Here is a 13094-nt window from a genome sequence, read left to right as displayed (position 1 = left end):
TCTTCCAGCCCATCACGACACATGTATGACTATGCCTACAAGTCTATGACACTCGGTACCAACCTGAGCGTCTGCATCCTGCGTGTGTTCACACCTAGGGAGGTAGAATGTCTGGCCACAGAATGTGCGCCTGCTCAAGGGCTTAGTGGCCTCTGTGTGTAGGACAGTGCTGTCCCCATCGTGGGCCACACTGGCCCCAAGCTGGGAACCAGCCAAGAGTTTGGAACCCTGCCCTGTCACCTCCCCACACTTGGTCTCTTCCCCCCTAGGTTCCCTGGAAACACACACACACACACACACACACACACACACACACACACGCCACCCTGTCGAGGTCAGGGCCCTACCTGCCACTCAGGACTCTTGGAGTAGGACAGGCTCTCCCCGCTGAGCCGGAAATAGCGCTTCTTGAAGGCGAAGCGTGTGGCCAGGCTGGCAGGCTCCTCCTTGCGCTTGAGCATAAGGCCTTCTCGAACAATCACGGAGGGCGGGACCAAGGCCCGGGATGGGCCGCCAGCCTCTGGCAAATGGAGAAGGGAGGTGAGGGCCTCTGTGCATGGGCTTGGGTTCTCTATTCCTCCAGGAGCAGAACAAACGCCATGACTTGCCACTCCACACCTCCATGGGTACCAAAGCCACTGGAGGAGGCGGGGTGGGCAGGGGGAGGAGAGGGGAAGGATGGAGGAAAAGAGGGAGGAAGGCGGGAAAGCCCTGTGGTCCCTCTCCAACCCCAGAGACTTCATTCAGGACTGACCAGCTATGTCCCAGCCCAGGTGCTTGTGGTAGTTTGAATGGATGTCCCCCAATAGATTTGGTTTTATTAAAGCTTCTTAGATTTCCAGCTGCCTGGCTGGATGAGATGTCACTGTGGCAGATCCTAGGCTCCAGCCTTAAGTTGTGTTTGGGGGTGGATCTGAATTCTAGTCTAAAGGTATGCAGAGCGCTGGAGCTCTGCCTGGGGTTCCTGGAGTGTGCCTGCTGGGGGCAGTATCTCTCTCTGTGGACCTGCGAAAGGCCAGTGTCTTCTACCATTGTGCAACTTCCTCTGGATCTGTAAGCTTCAGTGAACCCCTTCCTCCCATAACCTGTGCCTGGTTTGGAGGTTCATCCCCGCAATGCTGAAGCTATGACAGTGCTTCACTTGTAACCCCCGAGTCTCTGCTTCAAAAGCCGTCCCAGGGGGCTGGAGAGATGGCTTAGCAGTTAAGGGGCTCCCCTGTGAAGCCTAAGGACCCATGTTCTATTCTCCAGACCCCACCTAAGCCAGCCGTACAAGGGTGAGGCAAGCACAAGGTTGCACATGCCCACTAGGCGGTGCAAGTGTCTGGAGTTCAACTGCTGTGGCTGAGACCCTGGCACGCCAATTCTCTCTCTCTCTCTCTCTCTCATACCTCTCCCTCTCTCTCTCTAACAAAAGAAAAAGAAAAAGAAAAAAGAAAAAAAAAACTGTTCCAGAGCACCCTTCTACTCCAAAAACAAACAAACAAAAAACAACCCGAAGCCATTCCCACCGCTTTCGTTCACGCCTCCCGCCTCTCTGAGCTCACCTCTCCTTGGCTGCCCGCCCCACCGCTCACTGGCAGCGCTCGCTGCCTCTTTCTGTTCTTACCCCCGTGGCTTTGCCGGGGCTGCTCCCGCCGGGGCCACGCTAGCCGGAGTAACTGTCTAACAGCAAGATGTCATCCAGCTGTTCTAAGTGCCAGACTGTGGCCAAACAAGATGCCCTTCCCACGGTTAAACAGCAGAATCCCCAATAAGGGCAAAGACCAAAGACTGAGCACACGCGGCCCGGAACCCAGGCTGTCTGAGACGGTGGCAGCCTCTGCCACCTTGACGCTGGGTGGCGATGCATGGACTCTTGTAGACGTGGGGCCAGCACTAGAGGGGCTCCGTGGACAGCAGCGGGAGGGTCACTGTCCTGGGCGTGGTGGCACACACCTTTAATCCCAGCACTCAGGAGGCAGAGGGAGGAGGATCACTGTGAGTTCCAGGACAGCCTGGGACTACAGAGTGAATTCCAGATCAGCCTGGGATAGAGTGAGACCCTACCTCAAAAAAACAAAAACAGTGACAACAAAACCGCAGCTGGGGCTGGAGGGATGGCTTAGCAGTTAAGGCGTTTGCCTCCGAAGCCAAAGGACCAGGTTTCGATTCCCCAGGACCCACGTAAGCCAGATGCACAAGGTGGCACATGCATCTGGAGTTCGTTTGCAGTGGCTGGAGGCCCTGACACGTCATATTCTCTCTCTCACTCTCACTGTCCCTCAAATAAATAAACTTAAAAACAAAAAACTCAGCTATCTTTAGGACTGCTCGTGAATGATACCTAATAAACCCATTTTACTTAAACTTGAATGAGTCATTCTATGGTCTGTTGGTGCCTTCCCTGTCAGGGAGCAAGAGGTCACCTAACAACTTCTCCAGGACCCTCACACACACCCCCTTCAGGTCTCTATTCCAAGGTCATGGGGGGACGGGTGGCTGGAGAAATGGCTCAGCAGCTAAGGTGATTGCCTGAGAAGCCTGACGACTCTGGTTCAATTCCCCATTGCCCACATGAATCCAGATGCACAGAGAAGCGCACGCATCTGGAGTTTGTTTGCAGTGGCTGGAGGTCCCGGCGCAGCCGTTGTCTCTGTCTGCCTCTCTTCTCTCTATTTCTCTCTGCTTTCACATAAATAAATAATTTTTTACAAGATACCAATGTCACCAAGGGAAACCATTCCTGTTCACTCTACATACGTACTTGCAAGTTCCAATGGCCACTCCTTCCATGACAGTCCTCTCTTCTTTTCTTCCCCTTAGCACTTCTAGCTACCGGACGCACCACACCTTTGCTTGGTCACCTTGCTTAACAGCCTGCGGTCCCCACTAGCACTTCTGTGACAGCAAGGTCTGCGGTGTGCCTCACTACATCCCAAGCACCTAGAAGGGCACCTGTTGCATAGCAGGCCCTTAATAGATCCGTCAGAGCCCACGCCACAACCCAGTTACTCTGCCACCTTGGCAGAGATGACCCACATGGGTCTGAGCTGTACTCATCTTGAGCTGTCTACTACAAAATGTGAGGGGGCTGGAGAGATGGCTCAGTGGTTGAAGGCACATGCCTGTAAAGCCTGAAAGCCTGATGGCCAGGGTTTGACTCCCCATTACCTACCTAAAGGCAGATGTACAAAGTGGTGCATGTGACTGGAGCTCGTCTGCAGTGGCAGAGAGCTCTGGTGTGTCCCTACTCGCTCTCCTGTCTGCCTCTTTCCTCCCTCTGTCTCATAAATTAAAAAAAAAAAGAAAACGAAAAGGAAAAGAAACCTTTAAATGTTAGGTGGCTGGCAGACCAGCAGGCCCACATTCTCATGCTGAGGAACCAGGAAGTGGGCTGAAGGTGGGCGACTGAGTGCTCTTGATGTGGTGACCAGCCAGGTGCAGCAGGGCCGCAGGAACTCACCCTCACATGCATCCACATCCACCAGCTGCTCTAGGAATTCTCTCACACGCGCGATGCTCCGCAGCAGGAAAGGATGGAGGGGGGCCATCCACCGCTCCTTGCCCTGGCCCAGCTGCTGGCCCAGGTTCCCAATGCTTTGCACAGCCTGGAGCAAAGGGGCAGGGAGGCCAAGCCAAGGTCACCGCAGTGGCCATGGCTCTCTGCGGACCAGGAAAGGCCACAAGTCCTGGATCCCAAATCAGAGCTCAGCGAAAGGAGACTTGTGCCCCATGTTGTGGCACACGCCTTTAATCCCAGCACTCGGGAGGCTGAGGTAGGAGGATCACTGAGTTCAAGGACAGCCTGAGACTACATAGTGAATTCCAGGTCAGCCTGGGCTAGAATAAGACTCTATCTCAAAAGGGGAGGGGGGTGGAGGGATTGCTTAGTGGTTAAGGTGCTAACCTGTGAAGCCAAAGGACCCAGATTCGATTCCCCAGGACCCATTTAAGCCAGATGCTCAAGGTAGCATGTGTCTGGAGCTTGTTTTCAGTGGCTGGAGGTCCTGGCATGCCCATTCCCTTTCTCTCTCATTCTCTCTCTCTGCCTATTTCTCTTTGTCAAATATAAAAATATTTTTTTTTAAAAGGAGACTCGTGGCAGCACATACCTTGGCCACTATCTGTTCCTCCCTCTCCCATTCCCTTTTGGAATCTGCACCCCAAATTCCCTTTGAGTCTAGACACATCATGACCACCCAATTCCATCATGTAGACTAAGCCAGAGCCTCATGTTTTGGTCACTTTGCCAAGGAGGGCCTAATTTATACTAAGGTATAAATGACTGCTATATTGGATTCACACATTCTCCCCAGGAGTGAGTTTTCATGATTAAAAAAAAAAGTCAAGAGCTGGAGAGATGGCTTAGTGCAGGCTAGGTGCTTGCCTGCAAAGCCAAAGGAGCCAGGTTTGATTCCCCAGGACCCACATAAGCCAAATGCACAAGGTGGCGCATAGGTCAGTGTTCATTTGCACTGGCTGGAGGGGCTGGCGTGCACACGTGTGCTGCAGCTGCATAGCAGGATTCTGTCTCCAAAAACACAAACACGAGCTGGGGAGGCGGCTCACTGGGTAAAGCACCTGCCACACATGTGTGAGGGCCTCAGTTCAGACTCCCAGTGCCACCTAAGTACTGAGTGGGTGAGATGGTTGCCTGTGATCCCAGCACTCAGGAAGCAGAGGCATGGGGACCCCCAGGGGAAAGTGCCCAGCTATACTAGCTGAACTGGCAAGTTCTAGGTTCGAGGGAGAGATCCTATCTCAACAAATAGTGTGGAGACTGACTGAGGAAGACATCCCATGTTGACCTCAGGCTTCCACGTCCACCTGCATGCACACATGTGAACACACACACGTATACAGGCCACACATGCATGTAGATGCAAAACCCACACCCCCCCCCACAAGAAAACTGGATTTCTATTGGGTCTTCTCCCAGGTTAGCCTTATTCCCATCATGCTTTGCCCCAGGTCTGAAAACCTGGATGGAAACACACATCTCCCTGCCCCTTGGCACCTTGGCAAGCAGTAGCAGTGAGCGGCTGGTTTGGGGGTCTGCATGCTGATCCCGGAGGTCAAAGAGCTTCGGAGTAAGGATGGCAGGTGCAAAGAACCGCAGGAAGAGAAAGCCACTCGTGGCCAGATACTTCACGTCCTGCCGGAAAATGATGGATGAGAGTTCTGAAGCCTATGCCCCAGTTGGGGAAACTGAGGCAGCAAAGACTAGGAGTGGCATTGTTCAGGCCTAGCCTGCCAAAGAGATCATCTTTTCCCTCTGAGCCTCAGTTTCCCCACCTGGATTGGTGGGGGGGTGGGTAACAATACTAATCTTGGGCTGGAGAGACGTCTTAGTGGTTAAGGCTCTTGCCTGCAAAGCCTAAGGACCCTTGTTCGACTCTCCAGATCCCATGTAAGCCAGATGCACAAAAGATGAAGCAAGCACAAAATCAAACATGACCACTAGGTGGCACAAGCATCTGGAGTTCAATTTCAGTGGCTGAGGCCCTGGTGCACCAATTCTCTCCCTCTATCTCTCTTTCTCTAAAATAAAAATATAGCCAGGTATGGTGGCACATGCCTTTAATCCCAGCACTTAGGAAGCAGGGGTAGGAAGATCACCATGAGTTTAAGGCCACCCTGTGACTACATAATGAATTCCAGGTCAGCCTGGACCAGAGTGAAACCCTACTTCAAAAAACAAAAACAAAATAATAATAAATAAATAAAAATAAAAGAGCCAGGTGTGGTGGTGCATGCCTTTAATCCCAGCACTCGGGAGGCAGAGGTAGGAGGATTGCCATGAGTTTGAGGCCACCCTGAGACTCCATAGTGAATTCCAGGTCAGCCTGGGCTACAGTGAGACCCTACCTTGAAAAACAAAAAGAAAAATAAATAAATAAAAGTATATACATAAAAATACTAAACTTGCACACATCATCATGACCATAGAGAGACCAAGTAACTTGTTCAAGGTCACATAAGAGATTCATAGGAAATCAGGATTCAAATCCAGATCCTGGGCTGGGGAGATGGCGCAGCAGTTAAAGGCACTTGCTTGCAAAGCCTATTCCCTAGTACCCATGTAAAGCCAGACATACAAGGTGACACATGTGTCTGGAGCTCATTTGCAGCAGCAAGAGGCCTCTGGTTCCCCTGGTGTTTTCTCTCTCCCCCTCCTTCTCTCCTGTAAATAATTTAAAAAAAAAAAAAAAACCTGGGCTGGAGAGATGGCTCAGGGGTTAAAGGAGCTTTCTTATAAAGCTTGATGACCAGGGTTTGATGCCCCAGTGCCCACATAAGCCAGATGCACAAAGTGGCCCATGTATTTGGAGTTCGTTTGCAGTGGCAAGAGACCCTGGTATACCCTATTCTCTCTCTTTCTTTCTTTCTCTTTCTCTCTCTCTCTCTCTTATAAATACATAAATAATTGCTCAACTCCAGATGCATGGCCTATGATAGCAAGAACAGACCAGGACTCCCCCATATAATCATGTATTTAAAACTCACCCTGGGACATATTACATCTCCATCATACAGAGGAGACCAGATGAGGAGCAGAGGGGCAGGACCATTTGCCAAAGGCCGCGCGGCTATCATTGGCAGGAATTGAACTTGTTCTTGACCACACTGCCTTGGCCTTCAGCTCACCAACCACCAAGAGCACATGGAATTCTCACACAACACATTCAACCTTCAGTCACATTTAATCCTCAAGTGACTGAGCAGTGGCTAGCAGGATCCCCACTTTTCAGCTGTGAGCTAAGAATAAGGGGCTTGAGAATGCCTCCCCCGTGCGTTTTGCCCCAGCCTCTGCTCTCTATGGGGCAGAGGGGGCAGAGGGCAGGTTCCCCGCTGGCCTCCCCGCAGGGTTGCAGAGGCCTCTCCATCCAGGGAGCAGGAAGCATTTCACTCCCCAGCACCCCACCACCCACTGCATTTGCCGGGCTATATTGAGCCCGAGAACAGTGTGCCTGTGTTTATTTCAGGGCAGTATTCACACCTGAGACAATACTCACCCTGTGTGTGCCAGCTTCTGGGCATGAGGGCCCTGCAGGGGATGGGCTCTTTCTAGCCAGAGCCCTAAATTGCCCCAAACCATCACCTCCTGACAACCAGTCCCCATTAAAGGTCACAGACCTGTCACTACAGCTACTCAGGAGGCTGATACACAGGGAACACAAATTCAAGGCCTGCCTGGGCAACTTAGAGAGACCCTGTCTCAAAATAAAAAGTAAAAAGAAGGGGTGTGGGCTGGAGAGATGGCCCAGCTATTAAGGTGGTTGCCTCCAAAGCCTAATGATGCAAGTTTGATTCCCCATACCCATGTAAAGCCAGACACACAAAGTGACACATGCATCTGGAATTCATTCACAGCAGCTAGAGGCCCTGGTGTACCCATTTTCTCTCTCTCACTTTCTCTCTCTCTCTTTCTGACTGCAAATAAATAAACAGGGGATATAACTCAGTACTAAAGCACTTGCTTAGTATGTGCAAGGCCCTGAATTCTATTTCTAAAACCACCAAATAAAAAGTACACATACATAAAAATGCCATAATGAGACCCATGACTCAGTGACTGTCCCAGGCTCCCCACCTCTCTGACCTAGAAAATTCCTGGTCCCTGCCCAGTTAGGAGGCTGACAGCAGGGGACACCTGGGAGGCTCCATGTTGGCTCTCCAGGTCAAGTGGGAAGCTGGCATCCTGCTTCCCTTTCCACCTCCCCACTACAGCTATGTCCCACTTAACACCTCTGAGACCCAGGTGAGAGCCAGGCAGAGTGGGATGCAAATGAAGCCACCCTCAGGATTAGAGGAGTTTAGCCTTCAGCAGAGAGGAGGGGGGAGTCTGAGGAGCCAACCTCAAGCTCTCGGGGCCTCAGTTTCCCTGTCTGTAAGCAGGAAGTACAGAAAGAGGCATATGCCCAAAAGAAAAGGCATATGCCCAGAAGTTTTCAGCCAGGCTGCAGGAATTGAGCTATGACATCTCCAACACTCAGCAGGTTCTGGATCTTTCTACCAACTGAGCCCTGGCATCCGCATTGAATACTGCTTAGAGATGGCTCAGTGGTAAAGGCATTTGCTTACAAAGCCTGACAGCCCAGGTTTAAGTTCCCAGTACCTACTTAAAGCCAGATGCACAATGTGATACATGCATCTGAAGTTGGTTTACAGTGGCAGGAGGTCATGGTGCATCCATATTCATTCTCATTCTTCTATCTATCTATCTATCTATCTATCAATCAATCAATCAATCAATCATCTATCTATTTGTCTCCCTCTTCTTCTGTCTCTCTCTGTCTCAAATAAATAAATAATTTTTTTTTGAAAAAGAGTTAACAAGGCATGGTGGCACATGCCTTTAATCCCAACATTCAGGAGGCAGGGGTAGGAGGATTGCTGTGAGTTCGAGGCCACCCTGAGACTATATCATGAATTCCAGGTCAGCCTGGGCTAGAATAAAGCCTTACCTCAAAAACAAACAAACAAAAAAAAAAACCAACAAAAACCAAAAATTAGTCTTGCTGATTTCATTTCAGTGCCAGGACAATGACAGTCACTGGTCTGTAACCCAGGCAGGCCTTAAATTTGTAATCCCTCCTGCCTCAGCTGGGATGTCAGGCCTGTGCCACCACCAGACCCTGCATGACAGCCACCTCTGAAGATGTGTTTTACTTTATTAAACCAGGGCCTCACACTGGTAGCTCATGAGCCAGTCCACCCACAAAGTGTAATGACTATTCCAAAGTAGCTTTGCCTGCTTGCCTGGGTGAATTAGTACCAAAATTCTAAAAATAGGAGGTGCCACATACAGTCTAGAACATTGGCTTTAAACAAGCAAATGATCAAAAACCCAGCTCAGCTGAGCCTGGTGGTGAAGGGCTGTCATTCTAGCTGTGTAGGGGAGGCAGAAGGATTGTATGTTCAAGTCTAGCCCAGTCAATTTAGCAAGGCATTGTCTCAAAATTAAAAATGAGAGGGCTGAGGGTGTAGTTAATGGTAGGGTGTTTCCTTAGCACACACAAGGCTCTGGGTTTCCTTTTTGGGATGAGAAAAAAAAAAAAAAAAAAAGCTCTGCAGCAGCAGTGTGACTGGGTCCCCATTTCTGTGTGGCAACAATATCCCGAGTGGCCCTGTAACCAAGCTACAGGTAGTCATGGTTTGCCACAGTCCCCAGCCCCCACATCGCCACACCTGCTCTGTCCACGCACCTCGCCAGGCTGAGCGCCTGCCTTTTGTATGCACACAGGGAATACTGGCACCTGCCAGGACCGGCTCCCACCTCACCCTGGGATCCTGGTTCCTGCCAAGCACAGATGCTACGCTTCTACCTCCTGCCTTCCTGCTCTCCGTGGAGGCAAGCCGTGTTCACTTTGTGCCAGGCTCTGTGTCACCTGCGTCAGTGACATTTCAGCATCAACCCTTCCTAGCCATGTGACTTAATCTCTGGGCCTTGGTTTCCCCTCTGTAAAATGGAGTGACACTGGATGTGAAGATGCTAAGGAAAAAAAGACAAGAAAGACCTGGTCCAAGGTATGGGCTGCATATAGTGTGAGTGCCATCATCACCACAGCCACCAACATCATCATCACCATCATCGCCACCATCACTCTTATCATCACCATCACTATTATCCTCATCACCATCGCTATCACCATCATCATAATCACCACCATCACCACCATCACTATCATCATCATCACTACCATCATCACCAACATCACCACCATCACTATTATCATCACCATTGCTATCACCATCATCACCATCACCTTCACCATCATCATAATCACCACCATCACTATCATCATCATCACTACCATCATCATCATCATCATAACCACCACCGCCATCATCAACATCACCACCATCATCACATCACTATCATCATCATCACTATCATCATCATCATCACAATCACCATCATCATCACCATCGTCACCACCATCACTATCATCATCACCATCACCATCACCACCATCATCATCACCATCACCACCACTACCATCATCATCACCATCATCACCACCATCACTATTATCATCACCACCATTGCTATCACCATCAACACCACCATCATCATAATCACCACTACCATCATCACCATCATCATCACCACCATCACCATCATCATCACCATTATCATCACCATCATCATCACCATCATCATCATCACCACCATCATCACCACCATCACCATCATCATTATCAACACCATCATCATCACCACCACTACCATCATCACTGCCATCATCATCACCATCGTCATCATCATCACCACCATCATCATCACCACCATTATCTTGATCACCACTACCACCATCATCACCACCACCATCATCTCCATCCTCATCATCATCACTCCCTCGGGTCCATGGCCTGGGCAGTAGTACTGACTCATCTCTCCCAGGACACACATTGCTCAAATTTGGACAGCAGGTCCCCTTGTCACCTCTGTTCTGAATCTGCATGTGACCCTGGCCCAGAGGCCTACTCCCCATGCCAGCCTCCTCACTGGCTCCATGGAGCCTGGCCCACCTGGTGCTCTGCCCCAGGGAAGCGCTCCTCCACGCACCGCTGAAGCTGCTTGAAGGCCAGGCGCAGGGAGAGAGGACAGCGCCCCACAGAGCCCACAATGGCATCCACAATGGTCCCCAGGTAGCCGGTCAGCAGTCCCAGGCTGGTCTCTCGCACCTGCTCCTCAGACAGTGTGCCCTTGAAGGAGATCCTCCTGGGGAGAGCAGGAAGAGCCCTTAGTTCCAGAGTTCAGTGGGTGTTCCCTCAACCCCCACCAGCCCTTCCGTGCCTCCGCTCACACCATGCTGCTGGTGGTAGCTGGAGCCCTCAGAGGACATTTCCATCTCAGAGCTGTCACGGTGACTGTTCCTTGGCCTAGAACACCCTTGTCCCTACATTCAGTGCCATAGAGTCCCAGAGTCTCTGGAAAATCCACAGATTATTCTAGGCTTCTGCTCAGATCCTGGGTTCAAGGTTCCACTTTGTAGTTTCCTGTATGACCTTAGGCAGGTGGCCACCCCTCTCTGAGGCCTGCCTCTGGACTGGTCAGGGAATATGAAGATCCTTTCCTGTCCCTACTACTGTCCCCAAGAGATTGCCTACATCCAGTTCATAGAGTCCCATGGGAACAAACCCCTTTGCTAGAGGAGGGAAGTTTCTGGAAAGAAATAGAGGAGCTCACAGAGGTATGGAATGATTCCTACTCACAGCCCTACCAATCTCACAAAGAGATCTAAAGTCTAGCCTCCACAGGCAGCCTCTAGCTGAGCCTCCCCCAGGGCCTCCATCTGAGCCTTTCCCTTGGGCCTGCATCACCTCAGCCTTGCCCATTGCACCCCAAGTTTCAGACAAAGTCGTTGAGACACAGGAGTCACAGAACCAGGATTTGAACTCAGGGAGCTCCGAGTTTCACAATCCTGTCCAGAACTGCTATCACACAGCATGATGGGCCTGAACCTGTGCACGGCTTTGAGGTTAACCCCGTGTCCCCAGGGCAGGTGGCGGGCAGTACGGGCAGCCAGGGGACTCACCTAGTGCGGCCCAGACCCATCCTGCAGGGATCCAGCTCCATGTACTTCTTCTCCTCAAAGACACGGCTGACCACTGGTTTCAGGACCTCGTGCAGGTAGCGCATGCCCACGAGCTGGGGGCAGGGGCCACACGAGGCAGCTGAAGGTGGCAGGGAACACCCTGGACTAGGGCAGGGGCCATGCAGGGAGAGTTCAGAGCGAGGCCAGCCATGCCCAAGAATGCCACCCGGTTAAGACCCAGCATCAGCCGCAGGCACCCTGCTCAGCCACCCGGTGCTGTGTGAGGCCAGCCGGCTCTGAGCTCCAGGTGGACAGAGGGAGGAAGCTGTCCCCTGGCCCTGCCAGGCCTCCACTACTCACCTTCATGAACTGTTCCATGGACTTGGATGCCAGGGAGTTAGAACGGAAGAGGGTGTTGGGGTCAGCTGGGGGACAGGGACTTATGTTTGCTGGGATGGAGTGGGCTGGGCCTAGCTCCCCCCCCCCACACACAGTCACTGAAGACAGCAGCATGACTTTTCTAGCCTCAAAAAACCAGAGAGGGGGCTGGAGAGATGGCTTAGTGGTTAAGGTGCATGCCTGCTTAGCCTAAGGACCCAGGTTCTGTTCTCCTGGTCCCATGTAAGCCAGATGCACATGGTGGCGCATGCGTCTGGATTTCGTTTGCAGTGGCTAGAGGCCCTGGTGTGCCCATTCTCTCCCCCCCCCTCTGTTCCTAATAAATAAAAATAAATCTTTAAAAAAACAAGCAGAGAGAGGAGCTGGAGAAATGGCTTAGTGGTTAAAGCACGCGATTGAAAGCTTGACAGCCAAGGCTCAAACCTCCACTACCAACACAAAGCCAGGTGTACAAAGCGGTGCACACATCCAGAGTTTGTTTGCACTGCCAAGAGGCCTTGAAGCACCCATTCATATTCTCTCTCTCTCTCTCTCCTCCCTGCCACCCCCCATTTTAAAAAACTGAGAATCCAAAGTACCACTCCCAGTACAGAGGCTCCGAGTGTTTAAGGGAGCTTCCTGGGGCCACACAGCTCCATGAGTAGCAAAACCGGCACCAGAAGCTGGGACTGCATTCTCAGCTATGTGGGGTACACAGCGCAGGGACCCCCACACATAGGCATCTCTCCTGTGAACTTCCTGCAGACCCATGCTGGGACGTGATGTGAGGGACCACGTGGACGACTCACTGGTTCGAGCCACCTCACGCCGTGTGAGGTAGTCCAGAAACGGCCCTGCCAGGCCCTGGCCGAGGAAGAGCTTCACCAGCTTGGTGGCAAGGTCCTGGCGGCAGTCTCCATAGGTCAGCTCCTCCAGCACGGCCAGGGGGCTAGTGGTGTCCTCCTGAGACAGGAGGGCCAACAGGTCACCTGGGGCCCCCAGACATGAGAGCCACTAGGGTTCCCCCAGGTAAAGGGATCCAAGGGCCTGCTGGGCACACTCACCTCATCTGGGGCCTGCACCGACTCCAGAAGCAGCTCCATGAGAGGCTGGTAGTACCGGGAAGGCAGGACTTGGTCCTCAGTAAGACGCACCTTCAGCCGCAGGGCCCCCAGGCTCCCCCTGGCC

At 51.8% G+C, this 13094-nt stretch overlaps 1 protein-coding gene across 3 annotated transcripts in view; it reads right to left on the bottom strand.

Annotated features, from left to right (window-relative positions):
- The window catches only part of Rasal1 (RAS protein activator like 1), a 38100-nt gene that overhangs the window by 4123 nt on the left and 20883 nt on the right, over positions 1-13094 (bottom strand). For all 3 annotated transcript variants that reach the window (XM_004668428.2, XM_045133152.1, XM_045133154.1), the window contains 8 exons: positions 12971-13088; positions 12716-12869; positions 11889-11953; positions 11529-11641; positions 10519-10711; positions 5000-5137; positions 3446-3590; positions 348-520 (listed from right to left, as the gene is read on the bottom strand). In XM_004668428.2, the coding sequence (XP_004668485.2) occupies positions 348-520; positions 3446-3590; positions 5000-5137; positions 10519-10711; positions 11529-11641; positions 11889-11953; positions 12716-12869; positions 12971-13088 (1099 nt within the window). The remainder of the gene's footprint in view (positions 1-347; positions 521-3445; positions 3591-4999; positions 5138-10518; positions 10712-11528; positions 11642-11888; positions 11954-12715; positions 12870-12970; positions 13089-13094) is intronic.

This window comes from Jaculus jaculus, chromosome 13 (assembly GCF_020740685.1).
Source record: "Jaculus jaculus isolate mJacJac1 chromosome 13, mJacJac1.mat.Y.cur, whole genome shotgun sequence".
Taxonomy (NCBI): Eukaryota; Metazoa; Chordata; class Mammalia; order Rodentia; family Dipodidae; genus Jaculus; species Jaculus jaculus.
This window is presented reverse-complemented; position numbering and strand designations above follow the sequence as displayed.